The 24,500-nt window shown below is 46.0% G+C and overlaps 2 protein-coding genes across 15 annotated transcripts in view; one reads left to right on the top strand and one right to left on the bottom strand.

Moving 5' to 3' along the window:
* The window catches only part of LOC129845919 (lymphoid enhancer-binding factor 1-like), a 64,625-nt gene extending 45,553 nt beyond the window's left edge, over positions 1-19,072 (top strand). For 2 of the 14 annotated variants that reach the window (XM_055913869.1, XM_055913863.1), the window contains exons 6-12: positions 143-262; positions 1,154-1,319; positions 2,484-2,591; positions 6,119-6,167; positions 7,112-7,177; positions 7,738-7,781; positions 17,513-17,602. In XM_055913869.1, coding sequence (XP_055769844.1) covers positions 143-262; positions 1,154-1,319; positions 2,484-2,591; positions 6,119-6,167; positions 7,112-7,177; positions 7,738-7,772 — 544 coding nt within the window. In that variant the 3' untranslated portion in view covers positions 7,773-7,781; positions 17,513-17,602. Of the gene's footprint in view, positions 1-142; positions 263-1,144; positions 1,320-2,483; positions 2,592-6,118; positions 6,168-7,111; positions 7,178-7,737; positions 7,782-17,512 lie in introns of all 14 variants that reach the window. The other 12 variants (XM_055913868.1, XM_055913860.1, XM_055913864.1 and 9 more) reach the window with 11 other exon arrangements.
* A 1,793-nt stretch (positions 19,073-20,865) lies between these two features.
* On the bottom strand, positions 20,866-24,375 carry LOC129845922 (hydroxyacyl-coenzyme A dehydrogenase, mitochondrial-like). The gene is made up of 8 exons (XM_055913877.1): positions 24,157-24,375; positions 23,410-23,538; positions 23,137-23,294; positions 22,479-22,605; positions 22,177-22,266; positions 21,936-22,008; positions 21,614-21,730; positions 20,866-21,321 (listed from the first exon to the last, which is right to left on the bottom strand). The coding sequence occupies exons 1-8, from the start codon at positions 24,355-24,357 to the stop codon at positions 21,203-21,205; spliced, it is 1,014 nt and encodes a 337-aa protein (XP_055769852.1). The 5' UTR covers positions 24,358-24,375; the 3' UTR covers positions 20,866-21,202.
* Between the last annotated feature and the right edge of the window lie 125 nt (positions 24,376-24,500).

The following is a 24,500-nucleotide window of genomic DNA, read 5'->3' as shown; positions in this document are numbered from 1 at the left end:
ATGCTTCCCGACTGTACTTTTCTCAAACCTCTCTCCTGTGTTTTCTTTGAACATCTTTTAACTCTTATTTCACTTAGTGTGAGTATGTTGGGGAGAGAGAGAGGACGAGTTCCTAAAGTTAATGCATGGGTTCTTGTTCCAGGTTCTCCCACCACATGGTCCCGGGTCCCCCCGGCCCCCACGCCACAGGGATCCCCCACCCGGCCATCGTCAACGCCCAGGTCAAACACGAGCCCCAGCACGACAACGACCTGATGCACATGTGAGTCCCCCAAACAGTGGCCCTGTCTGGGTCCACTTCACACAGGGCCAGCCGTGAGTAGAGTGTGGGGGCTCAAACAACCCATCATATGTCCCTCTCTACTGGTACGCTGAAAACACACATTCCTACCAAAACACACCTCACTATTCTACTCCTCATGGTATTAGCAGCACATTGAGTTCAGGATACTTCCAGGTATTTGGCCACTCAACCACATGTCCCAACAACACAGCAGTCCAGCCTCCCTTCTCTCCTATCACCTTGATGTGAGGAGATAAGCAACAAGGGCCTCACAGAGCTGATAAGGGCCCCACCACGCTTCATTTGGCCCCTGGCATCACAACATGCATACCAACAGAGAGCACACACACACACACACACACACACACACACACACACACACACACACACACACACACACACACACACACACACACACACACACACACACACACACACACACACACACACACACACACAGAGACACACACACAGAGACAGAGACACACACACCACACACAGACACACATCAAGGTACTGTGGCGCTGGGACTACTAAGCGATTGGCAGTGTGTGTGCTGGGGGAGAAGGTTTAGTTGCCATTACTGGTGAAGTAATCTCTCTCTCCGCTTGAAAGCTCCAAGACTGTATGACTGTACATGATTAAAGACTCCTGGCTTGGTGGCAACGCCTCGCACGCACACACCCTCGCTCCCAATTGGCTGAGGCGAAACAGACCCCTTGCCGTTTGTTCTCACACTCCGGAGGCGCCCAGTTTCTCCGTCGCAACCCTCCCTCCTCCGTCCCCCTCTCTTTTTTTTAGTACCGCCTCCGTTCCCTTCTTCTTCTTTACCTCGCTCCCTTGTTCTTTTCTCGCCAATTGTTTTGCCAGGAAGCCTCAGCACCAGGATCAGAGGAAGGAGCAGGAGCCCAAGAGACCCCACATCAAGAAGCCGCTGAATGCCTTCATGCTGTACATGAAGGAGATGAGGGCCAACGTGGTGGCAGAGTGCACGCTCAAAGAGAGCGCCGCCATCAACCAGATCCTGGGGCGGAGGGTACGTATGTGAGAACCCAGGATAGATCACCCTGACTGGGGTGGAGAACGGTTAACCACCCCCTGTTCTGTAATCAAGGGTCTGAAACCGTGACAATGTGATGATGTGTGCGAGGGAAACGGCCATAAGACACCATTTGTGTTCTTGTGTTAACCATAACCACCTGACAGCATCTCTCGTTCAGCTAGAGGGCTTCCAGATCATAGAAATAGAATCCATAGAACGGGCCTCCCCATGCAAATCATGGAGAGAGTGTAATAATGTTATACGATGTACTGTTTTATCTTTTGTTTCGTATGTAACGTAAGGGCCTTAGTGTGTTTGGACCCCAGGAAGAGTAGCTGCTGCCTTGGCAACAGCTAATGAGGATCCCTAATAAATACAAAATACAAATGATGTCATAATGGATGGACTGGCTAGAGGTTGCTTTCTCTGGATTCTCTTTCTATGTTTGAGATGTTCCTTCAACTCTTCTACATCAAGGTCCTTCAAGGGACTAATCACGATGACCATTCTCCTTGTCCTAACCTGTTACTTCCCCTCATCAGACAGATCCACTTTCGACCTGACTGACTGGCGGACATTCAACCAAATGTTATTTTTCTTAAAACTTACCGTAGATAATAATAGTGTGGTTTGGAAATGACAAAATGTGTTCCTTTTGAGACTGGGAGTAGAAGAAAGAAAGTGAATGAGAAAGAGACCGATAGAACGTGTTTAAAGCCTTAACAGAAAGCCCTGGTGTTTGGGCCAGCCAGCCACAGCAAAGCTCTGTTTGCGGCCTGTGTTCGGTAATTGCCCGCTGACATAGTTTGAAGCAAAAGCGCCGCTAAATTGGAACCAGTGTTTTGATATGAAATCAAAGTATTTTTTTTTCTCTCTCTTTCTCTCTCTTGCCCATATGCTAATCTCTTCATCATGTTCGCCCCCTTTAAAAAAATATATATTCCCTATTTCTTTTTACCAAACGTTTGTACATTTTTGTAAAGGATTTTTTTCTGTAGCAAAACACTAGCACCCGTGTCTTTGGAGGGAACTTTGGAGGGAACTTTGGAGGGATCTTTGGAGGGAACTTTGGAGGGATCTTTGGAGGGAACTTGAAAGTGCAGACCAGTAATTGACTGTGTGCTGTTTTTCCTTTTCCCTCTCCTCGTACTGAATCAGTGGCATGCTTTATCCAGAGAAGAGCAAGCTAAGTATTACGAATTAGCCCGCAAGGAACGGCAGCTCCACATGCAGCTCTACCCAGGATGGTCCGCCAGAGATAATTATGTAAGTATCATATAGAAACGGATTGGCAGCGGAGAGGTGTGTTGTGTGTGTGATTTTGTCAACTGGGATTGTATTTTTCTGACCGGGGTTCAACTAGTATTTGAAATCTTTCAATTACTTTTGAGTGTTTGAGTCTGCCTGGAGTGCCAGATGAGCAGGGTTTGCACTTTTGGGGCTATTCCATTGGTCATATTTATCCAGGCAAGGTTGATCAAGCACCGCTAAAGTATTTAAAAGATTTAAAATGCTCTTTGAACCCAGGCCTGTTCAGTTTTGATGTAGGCTATATGTTGTTTATGAATTTCAGAACAGTAGCTAGTAGCAGAACAGTAGCTACAACATTCTAATAAACATTAGCCTTTTCCATGATAATGGTGTCCATTTTTAGCTGCTATGCTACAGCCTAATGTGTAATTCATAGCACTCTACTTCCATGCTATTATTACCACCATAAAGGATTCTAGTAACAGACTCAGTATTATGCGACTCTGAGAATAGTGGCCTGTGATGGTGCTGCCAGTCTTTGATGTTCCGTATCAACATGGAAGCCTTGGATATGTAAACAGAGTTGATGCCCCTACCAAGAGCGTAGACACTTAGTGATGAGTAGATTACTGTGTGATTTCAGATGGCACAGCAACAAGAGGTGTGTGTGTGTGTGTGTGTCAGGGCACCAGTTATGTTAGTAATATGTCATGTTCATCTAGGTGTGTGTGTCTGTTCCATATATGTGTGTGTGAGACTGTTCCGTGTGTGTGTATGTGACTGTATGCTAGCGCCTGCCGTTGTTAAAAAGTGTGGCTCCAGCACTCACTTTCACTCCACCACCACAGGGGCTCTTTGTAGTGTTCATCTGCCTTCTCTCTGGACAGCCCCGATCAGCACCTCTCACCTTCTGCCTCGGCCGCCCCGCCGCCACCACACCACGCTGGGGGAAACACTGCAGGACAGGGAGTAGAGGACAGGACGGCATAGAGCAGGACAATACATTGCAGTACAGACTTTAGTCTTTTGCCCTGACCCCATTGGTGTTGACAGATCTGAAAGGACTGATCTGATAGGCTAAAGCAATAAGGCAGGAAGTAGAGGATGACCTCATGGTGTCTGATGGCCTCTACTACCGTATACCTGCTTTCGAATACTTATACTAACCGTACTATTGTGATGTAAATTGAGTATGTAGTATGCTTATTGGTCATAGTATGGAGGTTAGTATCCCGGATGTCGTACTAAATTCACCAAAATACGAAAGCAGTGGAAACTATTTCTGTGCTTTTAGGACCCATAATGAAATTCTTCAGAAAATAGGCGTGGCTTCACAACATTTTCAGATTTGAAGAAAATGGCGGTTAATATGCCGAAGTCTGACGAGAGCGGATACATATTCGTTGCTTTAACTAAATAAGACAAATGTTAAGAAAATGTTGAGCAATGTAATAAAGTAATGACTTTTCAAATAAGTCATGTTGCACGTTATGTTGGCTGACAATTTGTTAGCTACGCTGTCCTTACGAACCGCATAGCATATCATTACAGCAGTATGTACCGGTATGTTAGCTAGCTACCTAACGTTAGTTGGCTACTAATACATTGTTGAACTTGCCAGTATATGAACTATATGCTATCTAATCAACTACCCAACTTATTGGGTACTACCCAACTTATTCACAGCATTCTTAGCTTAGCTAAGTGGTATAGTTGGTGTGCGTTCTCAATGGACTGGCTATCTATTCCGATTTCAGAGCACTCTCGTCTGAGTGTGCCAGAGTGTAGAATAAATGATGAATTTATGAACGCTCAACACCCGTTGAATATGGCCGGTGTCAGTAAACGTTGTCGGCAAAAAAAGCATAATTAAATTGTTGTCAGCAGTACAGTTAGTCACCAACGCTCTGGATAACATGAAAACAGCCTAACCAGCTCTGCTAGGGGGAGTAAAATGGTCAGAGTGAGCTGTTCTCTCATTTTTGTCTGGAAGTAGCTAGCAGGTTAGCCAGATAGCTTGGGTGCTTGACTGCCGTTGTGAGGTCAGAACACTCTGATCAACCCTACTCCTCGGCCAGAGAGTCCAGTGTGAGATCTGAACACTCAGAGTGCGAAACGAACGTGAATTAACGAACGGACAATCTGACAAAGCTCTGAGTTTACGAACGCCCAGAGCGCTCTCTGGCACTCCACACACATCCTAAGATGTCTAGCTAGTCATTTGTTATGCTAACAAGCTAGCAAGAGGTTGCATAGCAACAGCGCCAACTTCCGGTAGACAGGCGAAGCGCTAGTACGCTCAACTGAAAGCACACCGCTCGTTTACGGTATACTAAAATGAACTAGTAGTATAGTAGTATAGGGCTCTGCCCTATACTGTAGTATATACATATTCATTAAGTATGTAGTATGCTGTATGTTTTTATGGGTATTCGAACACAGCTTATGAGTCTCATAGACACTTAACACCAAGCACCCCTCCGACATAAACTAAGCCCTTCATAGTACTGTACCACACTCACACACACACACACACACACACACACACACACACACACACACACACACACACACACACACACACACACACACACACACACACACACACACACACACACACACACACACACACACAGAAACACACACAGAAACACACACACACACACACATCCTCACTGTCATAGACTACTGTACACATCACCTGCCCCCCCTCCCCCACTCCCTCCCTCTCTCCTCTCTCTGTCTGCCACAGCGGTGTGAGAGGAACCCAGATTAGCGCATCATAAATAAGTGGATTAGTAGACTTTGCAGCAGGAAACCAAAGTGCTGCTCATATTTGACTAGAATGACTGTTCTGCTGCTATCTCCACCTATAGTCCCCCTCCCTGGGGGATTTGGGTATAAGCTATAAATCCACACACACTTACTCACAGTGGAGCTCAGTGATCAGCGCACGCTGGAGGGGGGTTGACTGATGCTCTCCATGGTAATCAGTCGAGGACCAGCTCTCCCAAGTAATATATAGCCACATGTTTATGTTTTAATTACATATTGATGTTTGGTGTTAGGAGACTGAAAAAGACTACATACGCTGCTGCTGCTACACTTTAAGTCTTTATATAAGAATGGTGATGGACGTTTTGTTCATTATAGGTTGTTAGAGAGCACACACTGATACAGGCGAGGAGAGGACAGACGCGTTTTCTACTTGTTCCGATTGGTAGGCAAGGGTGGGGTTCAAAACCTAACATTCTGGAATGGATCCTACCAAACATGTCTATGTTTGTTAGAGAGCACACTATTCTGAAGTCAGGTGTGGAGAGGATGGAGACAGCCAGCTCTCATAGGCAGGGAGTAGAGATGGTCAGCCCCTCTGACCAATCCCAGCGTGGTGATTGGCTGCAGGCCCAGAGAGCGAGGAGTGCTGGTTGGCTGCCCGGCGGGGGATGAGTGAACAGGGCAAACGGCAGCAGGACTAAGCGTGGTGGAGTGAGGGTGAGTGCTGGAGCCACACTTTAAGCGTTCACCTCTATATTTTCTAGGGAAAGAAGAAGAAGCGGAAGAGGGAGAAGATCCAGGAACCGGCTGCAGGTAACCAACCTCTCCCCCTTTTCCTCCCTCTCTTCCTCTCTTTTTCCCTTTCTCCCTCTCTCTCTTTCTCCCTCTCTTTCTCTTCCTATCTTTCTCTCCCTCTCTCCCCTCTCTCTCTTTCTCTCCCTCTCTTTTCTTCCCTCTCTTTCTCTCCCTCTCTCTTTTCCTCCCTCTCCCTCAACCATTTATCTCCCTGCCTTTCTCTCCCTCTTTCTCTCTCTTTTCCTCCCTCTGTCTCTCCCTCTCTTTCTCTCCCTCTTTCTCTTTCTTTTCCTCCCTCTCTTTCTCTCCCTCTCTGTGTCTCCCTCTCTCTTTCCCTCTCTTTTCCTCCCTCTCGCGCCCTTCTTTTTTCTCCCTATTTTCCTCTCCCTCTCGTTCTCTCCCTCTCTTTTCCTCTCTTTCTCTCTCTCTCTTTGCCTCTCTTTTTCTCCCTCTCTTTTTTCCCCTCTTTTCCTCACTCTCTCTCCCTCTTTTCCTCTCTTTCTCTCCCTCTAATTCTCTCCCTCTCTTTTCCTCTCTTTCTCTCCATCTCTTTTCCTCTCTTTCTCTCCCTCTCTTTCTCTCCCTGTCTTTTCCCCCTCTCCCTTTTTCCTCTCGACTGTAGTTCTATGAGGTGATGAGTGTTCAGTTTGTCCTTTACAAACTCTCCATGCAGTCTCTTTTGTGTTCGTCTCTCACACTAGCCTAAGTCATTTTAACACTTACATGCACCACAAGCAATAAAAGGTCTTGTCACTGTGAAACAGGCCCCTGTAATGCTGAGATAATCATAGCCAGGTGTTGTGCCATGCTTGTCACACAGTATTGGGGAAGCTGCATTTCCCTAGAAATAACCAACCAAGAGGCCCCACTTTGACCATGTGGGTAGTTTCACCTGGATTATGCATGAAAGGTTTCAGCCCCATCCACCCATAACCACCCCTCTCCTCCTCCTCCCTCTCCAGACCCCCATAGAACTCCATTCGACCCCTCCGCCCTCACTAGAGTGGGCTTTCAGAACCACCATGCAGGTACCAGTGTCACTCAACCTGCACCTCTCCTTTGTACTCCCTCCCTCTCTCCTTTCTCCATCCATCCCCCTCTCTCTCACCCCCAGCTCCACTCCACCTACTTTGGGATTAGTCTGTAAATGCTGGTTGGCTTCTTAACTACTCGCTGGGCTTTGCACTCTATTGGTTTACCTGCTGTATGTTTCTGCCACTGTGCTCTTAGTTTAACGCTCTATGTAAACACTGCACTGTTGTGTAGGAACCTATTGGGGGAAAAAGATATATTTCAAAATCGAATCACTATCGGTCCAGCTATAATGTAGACCGTGTGCTATATTACCATTTCCATACCTATTATCAAGTGGCTTCTACATCTGCATTGCTTGCTGTTTGGGGTTTAAGGCTGGGTTTCTGTATAGCACATCTGCTGATGTAAAAAGGGCTTTGTAAAAACATTAGATTGATTGAATTTCTGCTTTAGTTTGTGGTGAGACGTTCCATTAACCCAATTGGCTTTCTTTTCCTCACCTGGACATGCCTTATGTGAAGACAAACATGTTAAAAGATGCCATTTTCTGCAGGTACAGGCCAGAGAATGAAAACGGCGTACATCTGAGCAGAAATGGTAAGACCCCCCCTCCAGTCATGCCCGTCTGGTCTGGTAGTATGTGTCAAGCCTTGTATACTGTTTACAGACTAATCCTACAGGGTCCACCCTACACTCACCCCGGTCATTGTGTCACTCAGTGGAGGCTGCTGAGGGGAGGACGGCTCATAACAAGGTCTGGAATGGAGCGAATGGAATGGCATCAAGCCACGTGTTTGATAGCATTCTGCTTATTCTGCTCCAGCCATTACCACCAGGCCGTCCTCCCCAATTAAGGTGCCACCAACCTCCTGTGGTGTCAATGGTGTTAAATTTCAAGGAGTGAGGTGTGTGTGTGTGTGTGTGTGTGTGTGTGTGTGTGTGTGTGTGTGTGTGTGTGTGTGTGTGTGTGTGTGTGTGTGTGTGTGTGTGTGTGTGTGTGTGTGTGTGTGTGTGTGTGTGTGTGTGATTGTGTTCTGTGTGTGATTGTGTTCTGTGTGTGTGTGATTGTGTTCTGGGTGTGTGTGTGATTGTGTTCTGGGTGTGTGTGTGATTGTGTTCTGGGTGTGTGTGTGATTGTGTTCTGGGTGTGTGTGTGATTGTGTTCTGGGTGTGATTGTGTTCTGGGTGTGTGTGATTGTGTTCTGGGTGTGTGTGTGATTGTGTTCTGTGTGTGTGTGATTGTGTTCTGGGTGTGTGTGTGATTGTGTTCTGGGTGTGATTGTGTTCTGGGTGGGTGTGATTGTGTTCTGGGTGTGTGTGATTGTGTTCTGGGTGTGATTGTGTTATGGGTGTGATTGTGTTCTGGGTGTGATTGTGTTCTGGGTGTGTGTGATTGTGTTCTGGGTGTGTGTGTGATTGTGTTCTGTGTGTGTGTGTGATTGTGTTCTGGGTGTGTGTGTGATTGTGTTCTGGGTGTGATTGTGTTCTGTGTGTGTGTGTGTTTGTGTTCTGTGTGTGATTGTGTTCTGGGTGTGTGTGATTGTGTTCTGGGTGTGTGTGATTGTGTTCTGTGTGTGTGTGTGATTGTGTTCTGTGTGTGTGTGTGATTGTGTTCTGTGTGTGATTGTGTTCTGGGTGTGTGTGATTGTGTTCTGGGTGTGTGTGATTGTGTTCTGGGTGTGATTGTGTTCTGGGTGTGTGTGTGATTGTGTTCTGGGTGTGGGTGTGATTGTGTTCTGTGTGTGATTGTGTTCTGGGTGTGTGTGTGATTGTGTTCTGGGTGTGGGTGTGATTGTGTTCTGGGTGTGATTGTGTTCTGGGTGGGTGTGATTGTGTTCTGTGTGTGATTGTGTTCTGGGTGGGTGTGATTGTGTTCTGGGTGTGATTGTGTTCTGGGTGTGTGTGTGATTGTGTTCTGGGTGTGGGTGTGATTGTGTTCTGTGTGTGATTGTGTTCTGGGTGTGTGTGTGATTGTGTTCTGTGTGTGATTGTGTTCTGGGTGTGTGTGTGATTGTGTTCTGGGTGTGTGTGTGATTGTGTTCTGGGTGTATATTGACCTGGCCACTCCATTGACAGTCTTGTGTCTGGCTAGTGAGATGACCATCTGACTCCTCTGTGTGAACGTTGCAGTGCATGGCTGAGAAACTGTTGTTGATGAGTCCTGTCTTAAATCCAAGCTGATGCCCTTATTAGACGTAACTCCATCACGAAAATGGACAAAATGCTATGCATGATCGAAAGATGTTACAGAACAGACCTTTTTCTAGTCTGGCCTCTTCATAGCAGCAGATATTCCTGGAGGAGTGGGAGGTTCCGTCCCAAATGGAACCCTATTCCCTACATAGTGCACTACCATACCCCTATGGACCTAGTGCACTATATGGAATAGGGTGCCATTTGGGAGGCATGCAGCCTCGGCCCAGATGGTTTGCATGTTTTCTGTTCTACCCGACCCTGAATGGAGACTAGACCTTCCAGACTACATCTGGGCTCAGGAAAGCTATGAAACACTACGCTCCACTAGAATACTGTCAAATCACATCGTTTGATAGAGATTTGTTGTCGGTTTGGTGTGAAGTGTGGAGGGTCCTGCTGTGCTGTACGAACACTATAACACATAAAGCACTACGTAATCAGTGAAATGTTGTGGGGTTTATTTGTTTGGGGTTGTTCTTTGTGAAAAGCGTCAGTTTGTCATTGGGTAAGTTGTGACCAGCGCTAGTAAGAGACACAAACATGTAGAGCTTTTGGACCAAAGTGTCATCAGGCTTTAAACGGGGTGAAATAAATGCATGCCCTCCTTTCTACCATTAGATTTCTCTCTCTCTCTCTCTCTCTCTCTGAGGTTAATCTTATAACATCCTGCTGTCTGCATTTTTATGGCATCCTCTCTCTCTCTCTCTTTTATCTCTTTCTCGCTTTCTCTCTTTTATCTCTTTCTCGCTTTCTCTCTCTCTCTCTTTATCTCTTTCTCTCTCTCTTTTATCTCTCGCTTTCTCTCTTTCTCTCTCTTTATCTCTTTCTCTCTCTTTTATCTCTCTTTCTCTCACTCTCTTTTATCTCTCTCTTTCTTGCTTTCTCTCTCTCTCACTCTCTCATCTCTCTCTATCTCTTTCTCTCTCTTAATCTATTTCTCTCTCTATTTCTCTCTCTATTTCTCTCTCTCTCTCTGTCGGGCAAATCTTACAACGAAATCAGAACCAGACAAAGGTTTTCTGCTTGTTTGATTCTTGACCGGTGGCTCCCCCCTCCGTACCTAAATTGGACCGGTTTTCTCTTATTCGCCGGCCGCACTTCGCCTCTTCCCCTTTTCAAAGGCGGAGAGACTTTATCCGTGATCCAATCATTAGCTGTGTCTATCCGAGGCAGGATGGACACCCCGGCTGATTCATTGTGACAACCTTAAACTCATATGCATAATACCAGAGAGGACTGCCACGACTCCTCAATTTATGTAGATCCCAAAGAGCCTGGATTGAGGTTAGCGTTTGGCACGGCAGACTTCAGGCAGCGAACGTCTTTAAATGAACTTATTTGTCTATTTCTTTTTATATCCGCCCTCGCCTCGATTGCAATGGTTTTGTAATGGAGTGTGTCTATCTATTCACTCTGAAAGGACACGGCGGATGTTCTTGTTTATTTTTGTTGATATTGTTTGCACATTCATTTGCAGGGCATGATTAATCAGAATACCCTTTTAAAGGAGGGTAAGGATCAATACAACCTCCGTGTGATTAATCAGAATACCTTTTAAAGGAGGGTAAGGATCAATACAACCTCCGTGTGATTAATCAGAATACCTTTTAAAGGAGGGTAAGGATCAATACAACCTCCGTGTGATTAATCAGAATACCTTTTAAAGGAGGGTAAGGATCAATACAACCACTGTGTGATTAATCAGAATACCTTTTAAAGGAGGGTAAGGATCAATACAACCTCCGTGTGATTAATCAGAATACCTTTTAAAGGAGGGTAAGGATCAATACAACCTCCGTGTGATTAATCAGAATACCTTTTAAAGGAGGGTAAGGATCAATACAACCTCTGTGTGATTAATCAGAATACCTTTTAAAGGAGGGTAAGGATCAATACAACCTCTGTGTGATTAATCAGAATACCTTTTAAAGGAGGGTAAGGATCAATACAACCTCTGTGTGATTAATCAGAATACCCTTTTAAAGGAGGGTAAGGATCAATACAACCTCCGTGTGATTAATCAGAATACCTTTTAAAGGAGGGTAAGGATCAATACAACCTCTGTGTGATTAATCAGAATACCTTTTAAAGGAGGGTAAGGATCAATACAACCTCTGTGTGATTAATCAGAATACCCTTTTAAAGGAGGGTAAGGATCAATACAACCTCCGTGTGATTAATCAGAATACCTTTTAAAGGAGGGTAAGGATCAATACAACCACTGTGTGATTAATCAGAATACCTTTTAAAGGAGGGTAAGGATCAATACAACCACTGTGTGATTAATCAGAATACCCTTTTAAAGGAGGGTAAGGATCAATACAACCACTGTGTGATTAATCAGAATACCTTTTTAAAGGAGGTTAAGGATCGATACAAACTCCGTGTTTTTTAAATGTCTGGCTGAAAAGGCCACACCAATGAGTGCAGCAGTTCAACAGTGTTTCATTTCTTGGAGTGAATTGTTTGTTATCCCCAGTGGGTCGGACACCAGACCCAGCAAACAGCTGGTTATCTTACCTCGCAGTTAAACAGCTCTCTGGGAATCCAGCTATTAGTTTGACATTGTGAAAGGTGTATTTCCTCCCTCTCTCTCTTCCTCTCTCTCTGACACTTTCTTTCTCTCTCTCTTCCTCTCTCTCTGACACTTTCTTTCTCTCTCTCTTCCTCACTCTGACACTTTCTCTCTCTCTTCCTCTCTCTCTGACACTCTTTCGTTCTGACACTCATAACTTGTCACTTGTCATTCTCTCTCTCTGTTAGTCTCATTGTCTGACTCAGCCTGTCTGATTCACAGGGAGATGTGTATCTGGTGGGGAAACACACATGTCCTTAAGGCTGTCTACTTTTCAGCCACTGCGCATTTGTCACAAAGGGAGACGACTACTAACTAAGGTGACCTTTTCAATCTGATGAACAGCGTGTGCCATGAGTCACAAAGGTTCACAAAAACTCCCCAGTGTTGTAACTGACAGAGTCATCTCAGTCCAACTCTTATGAACGTGCTCTTTTGTTTCCACCCGGTAACCGGATAGCTCTATGAGAGCTAACTTGAATTTCCCCAGTTTTTTCGTGCGAGTCAGTAAATCTGTAGCTCTACGTTTTGCATTTAGTTTTTTTGGGGGGGGGTTCATCTTGGCTGTTTGAATGTCTTTGGTGAACTAGTGTGGTACTCTCTCTCTCCCCCCCCCCCCCCCCCCCCCCGTGTGTTTGCCTGTGATGTGTGGAGGCAGAAGTCAGCTGTCAGGCTTTGATGAGCAAGGGGTGGGGGTGGGAGGGTGTGGGGGGGAGCAAGAGGGAGGGAGGGAGAGGGCAAAAAATAAAATTCCTCTTGTGCTCGAGAGTTCTCCTTCTCCCAACTGTCATTCCACTCTCTCTCTGCCCCTCATCCCTCTCTCCTCACTTTCTCCCCCTCTCTCTCCTCACTTTCACCCCCTCTCTCTCAAACAGCTAGCCGCACTCTCCGGCTGCAGTCAGGCAGGGTTCAGAGTCTTACCTTCAGTTCCAGAGCTGGTTTGATTTGGTGCTGGTTGCCTTAAGGCCACAGTGGAGGACACACACACACCCCACCACCACAGCGTTATTAGTGACCTGGGATAATTGGAATGGTTTCGGGGGGCTGTGAAACACTCAGGGTCTTGCTCTACTCAGCAGAGTAGAGGAGAGGGATCTCCTGCCTCCTCTTTAAAACTAGACTTCACAAAGAAGGGAAAAAAAGAGTGGCCTTGGCATAAATTAGGGCGACAGCCACCGGCTAATGTTACTGTGGGTTAGGAAGTAGAAACGGAAATGTCCCCTCTCGCGCTCGCTCGCACACACACACACCACACACACACACACACACACACACACACACACACACACACACACACACACACACACCACACACACACACACACACACACACACACACACCACACACACACACACACACACACACACACACACACAGCAGAGCCCTGTGAAGGAGAAAAAGACAACCTCAGCACTTGTGGCCTTCCAGGGGTGTAGCAGCTGTAGTGGAATGCCTAAACTATGCAGGTGTGCCCGCCCGAGTCTATCGCGCAGGTTTTAGTCAAACCCTGGACCCTGAAATCTCTTGCCTCTCCTCCTTCAGAGAAAAGGGCTCTCTTTGATACTTCTTAGGGGCACTTGGGGACCTCTAGTTTACATGTGTGCGACTGAGCTGTGCATCCCCAATAGCACCCTATTCCCTTTATAGTGCACTACTTTTGACCAGAGCCCTATGGGCCCTGGCCAAAAGTAGTGCACTATAAAGGGAATAGGGTGCCATTTGTGATGCGTGCCATTTAGGACACAGAGAATCACCTAAAGTGGGGCTTTCTGTTTAGACTGGGTCTGTGGGTTTGTTTTGGTTGAGTCACTGGCCTATTGTGCCGAGGTCTGGCCAGCTGCAGGGAGTGACCCTATGAGGGTAGAGCCTCTCCCGCCCTGCTGGGTTTTGTCATGTCTTCTCTACTTCCTCTCCTTCCCTCCCCCCTTCTCTGTCTCTCCCCGGTGGCTCCTTGAGACTCTGCAGATTAAGGGGGTGGTGGGGGTGTGCTGCCTTGTAAAACGTCCCCCCTTCGGAGTCGTTATCTCTGGATCATAAAAGGCCCGCAGGTAACAGAGGGGAGAGATGGGAAGGGGAGAGGGGTCGCAGGAAGATGTTTTTTCTTTCTCTATTTAATTCTTTAGAAACACGAAACCCTGTTTTGAGATGTGGCTGAGCTTCTACTTCTGCTGAACAAAATGTGGCTCCTCTTGTAGGGGGGTTTCTCTCCCTCTCTTTCCTCCTACTCTCTTTCTCTCTCTGTCCCGTCTTTCCTCCCCGTTCTCCCCTCTTTTCCCTCCCTCCCTCCCATCCGATGGTGAGTCTGAGTGGCGGTGGGGCTCCTTTGAAGTGCGCCGCAGCAGAGGGAGCAGTCATTGTACGAGCCCTTTGATAGTGCCGCCCTGGCCTCCAGCCCCCAGCTCCAGCTTTGTAGCTGTGCAGTACTGCGGGGGCACACCACACTACGCCGCGCTTGGCCAGACTTCAGCAGCTCGGGCCCCCAGCGACGGCGCATCAGATGTGGGTAGAGGGGTAAGGAGACAGGGCTCCTACCCCCAGACCCCCAACTCTACCTCAGTCTCACCAGCACATGCCTGAGGTTTGGGCTTTTGGTGGCTCGGTGGGCGGGAGCCTTACCCCCTACCGTTCCTCTCCCCACAATCAAAAACCCTCCCCTCTCCCTTCCTCTAGCCTCGTATAGACAGAAACCTCCTTTATCCACTTCCCTTTCTCTTTTCTTCTCATCCCCCTCTCCCTCGTTCTGTTTTAACTGAACCCCCCCGAAACATCCCACCGTTATCAACAATACCATTGTCGGTGTTCCCAGCCCAGACAAGAACAACAACGTTTCTCCCACCAAACCACCCTGACTTTTGGTTGGAGGTTAGAAATGACAGCCAGAGCTATTCTAGGTTTTCCTTGTAATGTTCTGTCTCCCGGACAGAGAAAGTGCTGACAGGACGAAGCCAGTTGTTAATAACATCAGTTCTCTTCTTCCGTTTTACCTCTTCCTTCTCAAGCTGATGGTTGCCGGTTGTGGCAGTGTCACAATTTAATAGAGAAAGTGAGACTTCCTGAGCCGAGAGGGTGTCGCCAAACAAAAGCATAGTTTAAACTCTTCACAGCAAGGTGATTATCTCAGCAAGACGGAGCACAGTCAGTGCAAAGTTTGGCCATCTCTGTTTTGTTCTGGTCGTCTGACTTTTTTTCCTGAACTTAATGCATTGTCTCAATCACTGGTTGGATATGAATAGCCACCATTTACCTTTCCCTCCAGCCAATGCTGTGTTAAAACCTGATTCTGACCATTTAGAAAATTTGGCAGAGAAAATGACAAGAATCAGGTTTATTTCCAGATTTGAATGCCATCTTGGAGTAGATTTCAGTCGGGATGTACAAATTCCTGGGTTTCTGTGATTTGGAGTTGATCTCTGAACCCATATTTCATAAAATAAGAACATTGTCTGTCTAGGTCGCTGACTTTGTGGTCGAGACAGACATGGCAACAAACAGTCAGCTGATTTGGCATTTCCTCCTCTCCTTTCTCTCCCAGAACTCTTTCTTTCTCTTTTTCCTCCTCCTCCTCCTCCCTCTCTCCCTCTGCCATGGTAAAGTCTACACTCCTGCCTGTGTTGGAGGCACCTCGCTGAATTTGGCTTATTTTCAGTAATTTGTCGGTTGTGTTTTCCTTTTTCCTGGAACCAAAAGAAATCCCAGAGCGCCGCTGCAGCGAAGGGAAGGAGGGGGAGGGAGGGGGGAAAGGAGAAGGGGAGGAGTAGTGGAAGGCAGGCGGGACGGGCCCAGCTGCGGGCTCTTTGATTTGCCCCGGGAAGGTGGAGGCGGCGATTGAGAGACGCGAGCCGTGCCAGTTATCTTAACCTCCCACGCTTCAAAGACCCAGAGGCTGGGCCCCGTTGGTCTCAATCGCTCCCCCCACCTCCCATCCCCTCCCTGGGCCAAGGAGAGAGAGAGCCAGAGCCAGGACCCGGCCTCCACTGGAACAGAGGAGCGTTTAATTTCCTGCAAAGAAGTCCAGCCGGCATTCCTGAGTGCTAACTGAGGGGAGGGGAGGTGGGCAGAGGGAGAGGGGGCAGGGAAGGGGTCAAGTTGCTCCTGAATCCCGGCGTTTGTGTGTTGGTGTCGGGTGGGTCTACTGTGAAGCCCTGGCCTGATGCCCCCTCCTGACCCACCACACCCCTTTATCGCCCCCGCAGCCCCCCAGCCTTTTTCCCAAGACAGGAAGGACTAAGCCAGGGCTTTTCATCTTGTGGCCGGGAGGGAAGGAAAAAGCTCCCCAGGACGGGAAGGGGGCGCTGGGGCTGAGGGCTGGGCTCTCAGATCCTGGGATAAAAAGGGGGCAGTGGAGGTAAATAAACAGCGACAGAGGCTCTGTCTCTCTCTGCAGCCCTCACTACAGTACCTCCTCTCCTTCGCCCGGGAGGCTCAGGGTCAGCCATCCCTGGGAAAGGCGGCCTCCGTCCCACTCCCTTTCATCCACATGTGGTATAGCAATCTGGAGGGGGGGGAGAGTGTGTGTGTGGTGCCAGGGTGGAGTTGCAGGGTTCAGCTGACTTCTCAACCCACAAAAACACACTTCTTTTCTGACCTCACCACAAGGGAGCGGTCCTTCCACTAATACACCTTCTCTCTTTTCTCTCCTCACATCTTTCCCTCCCTACCCGGTCAGACATCTACCTCTGAATCTCTTGTCCCTCTCTCTTTGATCACTGATTCTATTTGATGCTGGAAAATAACCAACACCGCCCGTCCGTCAATAACTGAAGCTAACTCTTTTAGCTACGTTCGCCACAGACCAGTATTTTGAGCAAAACCACTTTTGTGGTTTGACAAACAATTTCCCTTGCATGGATGGGTGGATGGTGGCCAGCGGGGCTTTTTAGAAGGCCCTGTAAAGTGCCTTCCCAGCTTGAGACTCTCTCTACCTCCCCACAGCCCACACACAGCGGTGGCAGCATAAATGTCAACAAGAGGCTGTATCCTAACTAGATGGCTGGTTGCGTTCAGAGAGAGAGAGCGGTAGCAGTAGGTAGATGACATCAGGGTGTCAGTAAGAGAGGGGGCAGAGCAGATGGAGCCAGCTTGGGTCACAGTGACCTGATGTCAGAGCGAGATCAAAGCTAATGCCAACCCACATCCTGTCACTAACCTACGACCTAATGTTCAGTCGGCAACGCCATTACTGCTCTCTGAAGACGGCAGAACTGTAGAGCTCCTTCACTCGCCCAGGTCCTCTGTAGTGTGTGTGTGTGTGTGTGTGTGTGTAGCATTGTGAGGATGCAGCACTCATTCACTGTATGTGGGATGTGTGAGACTGTCTGGTTTCAGACGACGTTGACAGCAATGTGTTGTTATGGTTTCATGTGTTTGAGCTCCTTTTTAGTTAGCGAGGGATTTTCCCTCAGACTGAACGGGTTAAAAGTGCATTGCATCTCTCTGTTTCTGACCAGTATGAAAGACAGCCAGCACTCGCAAATGACCTGTAAACAGCAATGACTATGGACACGTTTAGGCCCTCTGTTATTGCCCATTGAACTGACAATGTTTCTCTCTACTTCAGGAGGAAAACGGAACGCGTTCTCCACGTCGTGCAAAGCGAAGGCAGCAGCTATGGCCCCTCTGTTAGAGATGGAGGCCTGCTAGATTCCATGAACCCTCCTCCACCTTATCTCCGACCCCCAAGCCTCAACTCCCGTTCTCAGAGGAATACCTCCCCCCGAACTTGACTTTATACTCCTCTCCTGCAGTGACTCTCCTATCTGCTGTAGAAACTCTGAACTGAACAAGACAATCACTACTAAAGACCATCATCCAACCGCATGCAAACTCCCCAGCCCCCTCACCCCCCAGCCCCCTCACTCCCCAGCCCCCTCACGCCTTTTTTTCTCCTTACAAGCAGCTCTATCTCAATCCAAGGCACTGCACTGAAAACAGTTCAGCGATTTCACTTTGTCAAACACAATTAACACCTCCCCACACATACCCCAACACCTGTTTCTAAGTTATTCCTAAGTTATTTGCCACCTCCGTTCCTTTCCTTTGTACAGCCCACTATGTTCGACCCTCAACACTCCCCTTTCCCCTCTCTCACTGGATTTCAGACCACGTGTTTGGGTTGCGGCCTGACCTCTTTAGACTGACTGCACTATCACAAGGAAGATGGAGGGATGTCAATCACATGTTGTCAAGGAAACATCCTCTCAAGGCTCCTATCCTCCATTTTGTTTTTATTAACGACCAGTTGGTGCAAAAAATATCAACGTTTTATGATTATAGCTTTTACTTTTGAGTTGGAATTAATTGAATGCTTTTTTGTATTTTGAACTTGGTTTAAATTTCTCGGTGTATATTTTCAGTGAATTTTTTGTTTTGTTCCTTTTTTAGAATATATATACTGGTATATATGAAAATAAGCTTTGAACACAGGAAAGCCATTTGTTTTCTTGTTAAAGCGTCTTGCAGAAAAATGAAAATTAAGGCTTCTTTTGATACTATTTGTAACAAATAGTGACCTTGACTCGAGTCTTGCTCAGATGTAAAATAAAGCTCAGTATGTGTACTTTTTAAAGAAACTGTCAGGATATGTCACTTTTCTTGGTATTTTTGCAGGCAACGTTAGGACAAAGGCAAGTGGTTGCTCAGAGGCCTATATTTTATTGTTCTAAACTGACAAATGAAGCAGATATATATTTACCCCAGCACTTGGCAGTGTTCATTTTATTGCGATCAGGGTTGGGGTCAATTCCAGTCAATTCAGAAAGTTAACCAAATTCCAATTGCAATTTGACATTTTCCTCATTGGAAAGCATTGAAGAGAAGTTGGAGTTGGAATTTCAGTGTACTTCCTGAATTGACACCAAGCTTGATTGCGATGGACTTTTCTCTTCTCTATCTGGTAACTGTGGTCTTTTTGCCCATGTTGTTTATTTCATGCATTTCTGTAACATTTTATTGATTTTATGCTCTATTTTTAGTATTACTTGACGCATTTTTTTTTATTCATTGTCGTATTTTGAATCACTGTCATCTTGGTATAAGCACTTTGCTTCCCAAGTGGTCACATTTTAACACTTTCAACATGTTTTGTTTTTTTAAAGAAAAATAAAAAGGCATTGGCTCATTTGATCTCCCGACCAGATTTATGCGATAGAAGGTATACCTTACTTACAGGGCTGGTTTCCGGGACAGAGATTAAGCCTAGTCTTAGTCTAGTCTAAAAACCTATTGAAATGGGGATTCTTCATTGAGCATTGTTTTTCGTCTAGGCCTAAATCTATGTCCAGGAAATCAGCCCAATAATCTTGTAGCTTGTGATCATTAGTAGGCCCATCATATGATTCATATCCAGAAATTCTGCATTTGACAACACTGCCACTTAGTGGTCTTAAATAGAACTACCAAGCGGAATTATTGACTATAAATCATTCAAATCTCGAGGGGAAACTTCAAAAGGCTCTAAAACCGACCAATTAAAACTCCAGCAGCATGCCGAGACTGAGGTTACGTTCATACAGTCTTAAGGCTATGCTGACAAAAGGGAAAATCTACATCTGGAGTATTGAAGCTGCTCTTAAACTGTGAAATCCATGGAAAAAGGTGAGATGTGATGTCCCATGTATCCAAGATGATCAATTTAATGCCGGGATATAAAGAGGGTAATATTTTTGATTTTCAAATTGAGTAGTCAAAGGAACTCTTGAAACAATATTGGAAATGAACAGTGGGGTTGTTGACATACAGTGCATTTGGAAAGTATTCAGACCCCTTCCCTTTTTCCACATTGTTACATTACAGCCTTATTCTAAAATGGATAAAAAAAAATATCCCTAATCGATCTACACACAATACCCCATGATAAAGCGAAAACAGGTTAAACATTTGATATATATATATATTTTTTAAAACACCTTATTTACATAAGTATTCAGACCCTTTGCTATGATAATCGAAATTGAGCTCAGGTGCATCCTGTTTCCATTGATCATCCTTGAGATGTTTGGACAACTTGGAGTCCACCTGTGGTAAGAACCCGATGGTCACTCAGAGCTTTAGAGTTCCTCTGTGGAGGAAGGACAACCATCTCTGCAGCACTCCCCCCAATCAGGCATTTATGGTAGAGTGGCCAGACAGAAGCCACTCCTTAGTAAAAGGCATGACAGGAGATGACATGACAGCATGACATGACAGCCCGCTTGGCGTTTGCTAAAAGGCACCTAAAGGACTCTCAGGCCATGAGAAACAGAGAGATCCTTGATGAAAACCTGCTCCAGAGTGCTCAGGACCTCAGACTGTAGCCATGGTTTACCTTCCAACAGGACAATGACCCTAAGCACACAGCCAAGACAACACAGGAATGGCTTCAGGACAAGTCCCTGAATGTCCTTGTTTGGCCCAGCAAAACCCAGACTTGAACCCGATCTAACATCTCTGGAGAGACCTGAAAATAGCTGTGCAGCGATGCTCCCCATCCAACCTGACAGAGCTCGAGGATCTGCAGAGAAGAATGGGTGAAACTCCCCAAATACAGGTGTGCCAAGCTTGTAGCATGATGTCAAAGAATAATAGGCTGTAATCGCTGCCAAAGGTGCTTAAAGTACTGAGTAAAGGGTCTGAATACTTATTTAAATGTGATACTTTCGTTTATTTAATACATTTGCAAAAATGTATAAAAACCTGTTTGCTTTGTCGTTATTGGGTATTGTGTGTAGATTGATGAGGACAAAAAAAACTATTTAATCCTTTTTAGAATAAGGCTGTAATGTAACAAAATGTGGAAAAAGTCAAGGGGTCTGAATACTTTCCGAATGCACTGTATCACCGGGTATCATTAATGGCAGGGTGTTGGCTCAAAGGTCCAGAGGCAAATCCATCCCTAGAAAAGAACTGGATGAATAGAAATCTCAGAACAACCTATGGGGAGCATTTGGAAAAGTCAGTTTAATGCCACAAACTCAGTTACTTACAAACCACACATAAAGATGACATTCAGAATATACAGTCAAAAGACAGATTTGAATTGCTAACACCGGTCTACCGTTCTTCAGGAAGGCACTGAGGGTTGTACCGGCTGCATCTGTTCTACCGTTGTCAAAATTAACCAGACGTTTTTTTCTATTATCATTCATGCCCTTATCAGTACTGGGAGGGACTACATGATCTTGTCCAATCGGAAGCGCTTATTTTCATTTTCCGTTATGTCACGATGTGCCTTAATGAACAGGCTCCAGCTAGTGTTGATGCTGGGGCGGGGTTACTTGTACTTGTAGAAGCCCTCTCCGGTCTTCTTGCCGAACTTGCCCTCGGCCACCAGCTTGTTCAGCATCTCACTGGGCTGCATCAGCGGGTTGTCAGGATCCTTCTCAACCCAGCCTGGAATCAAGTCATCAACACAAACGGTTCATTCTAACTGCTTCTGCATTGGTTTTACACTGCCTGCACCTACTTCATTTCATGTTTTTGCTTCTTCAAATATTCATCCCCGTTTTCAAAAGACCACCGGCACCTCTCGTCCATCTCACCATTCTATAACCAGTGCTCCTCCCCCGTGCCATATGACATGCAGGTATTGGGCCTGTTCCTAGCTGCTAATATAGACCTCTTTTAACTGGTACTGAAATCACTCTGTAATAGGAACACACTTGTGAAGCAGCCCAACACTCACCGTCCATGATGAACTTAGCCGTGTCCAGTCCTACGTAGTCCAGCAGCTCAAAGGGCCCCATGGGATACCCAGCGCCCAGCTTCATGGCAATATCAATGTCCTCCTTTGACCCATGGCCTGACGAAAAGAGCACACACACACACACGCAGCCATTGACTTTGAATGAAGGGTGACAACGGTTTCGTATACAGACAACTATGTTTTGTTAACCATAGATGTTTATACACAACCATTTGTCACATCCCTCTTGGCTCTGATGCTATTTTCAATCATATACAGGCAAAACGTTTGACTATCTTTCAGTCATGCAGGGGTGGTGTACCTCTCTCATGTAGCCTGATGGCTTCCATCATGTAGGGCACCAGCAGGCGGTTCACAATGAACCCAGGAGTGTCCTGAAGAGGAACATAACATACGGATGTTAGTGAACCGTTTATAATGTATCTGAACTGCATATGATGAAGATAATGTATGGTGTAATATTGTATGTCACTGCATTATATTTAAAGGTGTACAATAGTAGCGAAATACTTTATATTTGTTAAAATAAGCGAGGGTCTTACTTTGCAGGACACTGGCGTCTTTCCCAGTGCTTTGCTGAAAGTGAGGAGGGAATCGAAGGTCTCCTGGCTTGTGGCTGATGTTCCAATCACCTGAAGAGGACACGTAAACATCTTAACATCTTTCAATTGAATCTTGTTGATAAGGAGAGGAAGCCCAGTGTCATTTTTAAAGCAACTTACATACGTTTCTAATTTAAACATCGCCATCATGACATCAAAAATAACTGCTCTGCGGGAGACTATATAGAGACTTATCATAGGGAGAGATGTCCTAAAATGTACGCTGCACTATTGATCCTTACCTCTACCAGCTTCATCATGGGGACGGGGTTGAAGAAGTGCAGCCCTCCAAATCTGTCCAGCCTGCTGGTGGAGCTGGCTATGTCCGTGATGGGCAGAGAGGATGTGTTGCTGGCAAAAATGGTGTGTCTTAAAATAGAGGAAGCAAAAACATCAGGCAACAAGCAACCCCCATGAGGTACATCCCAATCAGTAACATCAATTATGTGAGACACACAATGCCTTTCCTTTTGAAATATTTTATATTAATTAGAATAGTTTTAAAATAGTCTATTTTAAGCACATTTCAAGGATACCAGCATAGCTTTATAGTAAGATTAGAAAAAAAGCTCAAATGCAGATAAAGGAATTTTGATATTTAGGCTACACATTCAAAATGGCAACAAAAAATATTTTCTAATCAAACAGCACTTGCTCTGGCTTGATGTTCATTTCAACACTGATCAGATAGCTAACTCCTATGGTTATTGACAAAGTCGCAGGCAGCGGAGACAGGACAGTGCTTATGTGGTTTGGATTCACACTCGCTTGGCGAGTAACCTTCAGACCAAACACATGGGTTGGACCCACAAGCTAATGCCTAGGATTCAGCTCAGTGGGATAAGACAGTCTTGTGGTGTGTAGGAGACACAGGTTCAAGCCCTAGTCGGTCATACTTACGCTGGTGCCACTTTGTCCAGAGCACCAAAGAGGCCCTGTTTGATCTTGAGGTTCTCCACAATGGCCTCCAGCACCAAGTCTGTACTCCCCACCACAGACGCTGCGTCTGTCGATATCGACACGTTGGCCATCACCTTGGCAATAAACTCTGCTCCTGCCTGTAACATACATGATGACTGTCAAACCCCTGTTTGACTCAATGGTGTTAATAAAATGAAGTTCTGCCAACATTTCCTCATTGGAAACAGCAACATTAACATATTAGTGACCAACATCTGGCTTGTCAGCAAACTTCTTCTTGACCACCCTCTTCAGACTGCCTTCTATTCCCTTGGCGGATTTCTTCAGGATTTCCTCATTTGTGTCAACTAGCACCACCGAATGGCCCGTTGTAGCAGCAACCTATTAGAAAGGGGGAACACAAGTATAAGTCGTGAGTGGGTGGGACAGGTGTTCACCAGGTTTGACTGTCAAAAAGTAACTTTAGTAATATAACTCCTGAAATGAAGGACATTTCATTTGGCAAAAAATGAAGGACATTTAAGGTAGGTAACAAAACACCGTATATAACTAGCTAGCTAAAGTAGATATAGGTCAAAGGCCACCTCATGCAGCTGTCTTCACCATCTGTGTTTTGCACTGATCAACCTGAGACAGCTTGTGAGGCATACTGTACTTCTTACCCAGAGATGAACAACCATTGCTTATAATACAGAGTTGTGTTACTGATTAGCCTGCAAAACTCATCCCCTGCATCAGGGGAATTGCCTTGGTTGGCTTCTCAAGTAGGTATCTAACAAGCTAGCTAATAGCAAGCTAGCGGTTAACTAACCAACAGTATTCGGTAAGTTCGTGCACTTCATTGCTATATTTAACTGGCTTGTTAGCTAGTCTTGCAGCGTTAGCTACACAGCTGGTTGGCTTACAAGATAGCTAGCCAGCCTCTGTAGCAAGCTAGCTAGCACGCTAATGTTAGCAAACAAACTTATGTCATTAACAGTTAACGTTAACTTACGTTACCTGTGCGATACCTGCACCCATCTGACCACCCCCGATGATCGTAACGTGTTTGATCGCTGCATTTCGGACTGCAGAAGAGGAGAGACCTCTGATGACTTGGTGAGTGAAGAACGCCATGGTTTGCAAGGCGGGGAGGACTGCACCAGAATGAAGGACCTGGCTGTGGCTGAACGTACAGGCAGACTGACACTCAGACACCATGGAAAGTAGGAAGGTCGTTGTGTGGCAGTGGTCACGTGACTATTTAGCCCGTTCCATGACCTTTCACACAGTTCTGATGTGGTGTGTTTTATTAGATTCCTACTATTGCTCTGATATAGGAATGAGTCAATAATAACATTGTA

The sequence above is a fragment of the Salvelinus fontinalis genome, unplaced genomic scaffold (genome assembly GCF_029448725.1).
Source record: "Salvelinus fontinalis isolate EN_2023a unplaced genomic scaffold, ASM2944872v1 scaffold_0403, whole genome shotgun sequence".
Taxonomy (NCBI): domain Eukaryota; kingdom Metazoa; phylum Chordata; class Actinopteri; order Salmoniformes; family Salmonidae; genus Salvelinus; species Salvelinus fontinalis.
Note: the sequence above shows the minus strand (reverse complement) of the source record. Positions and strands in the feature narration are given on the sequence as shown.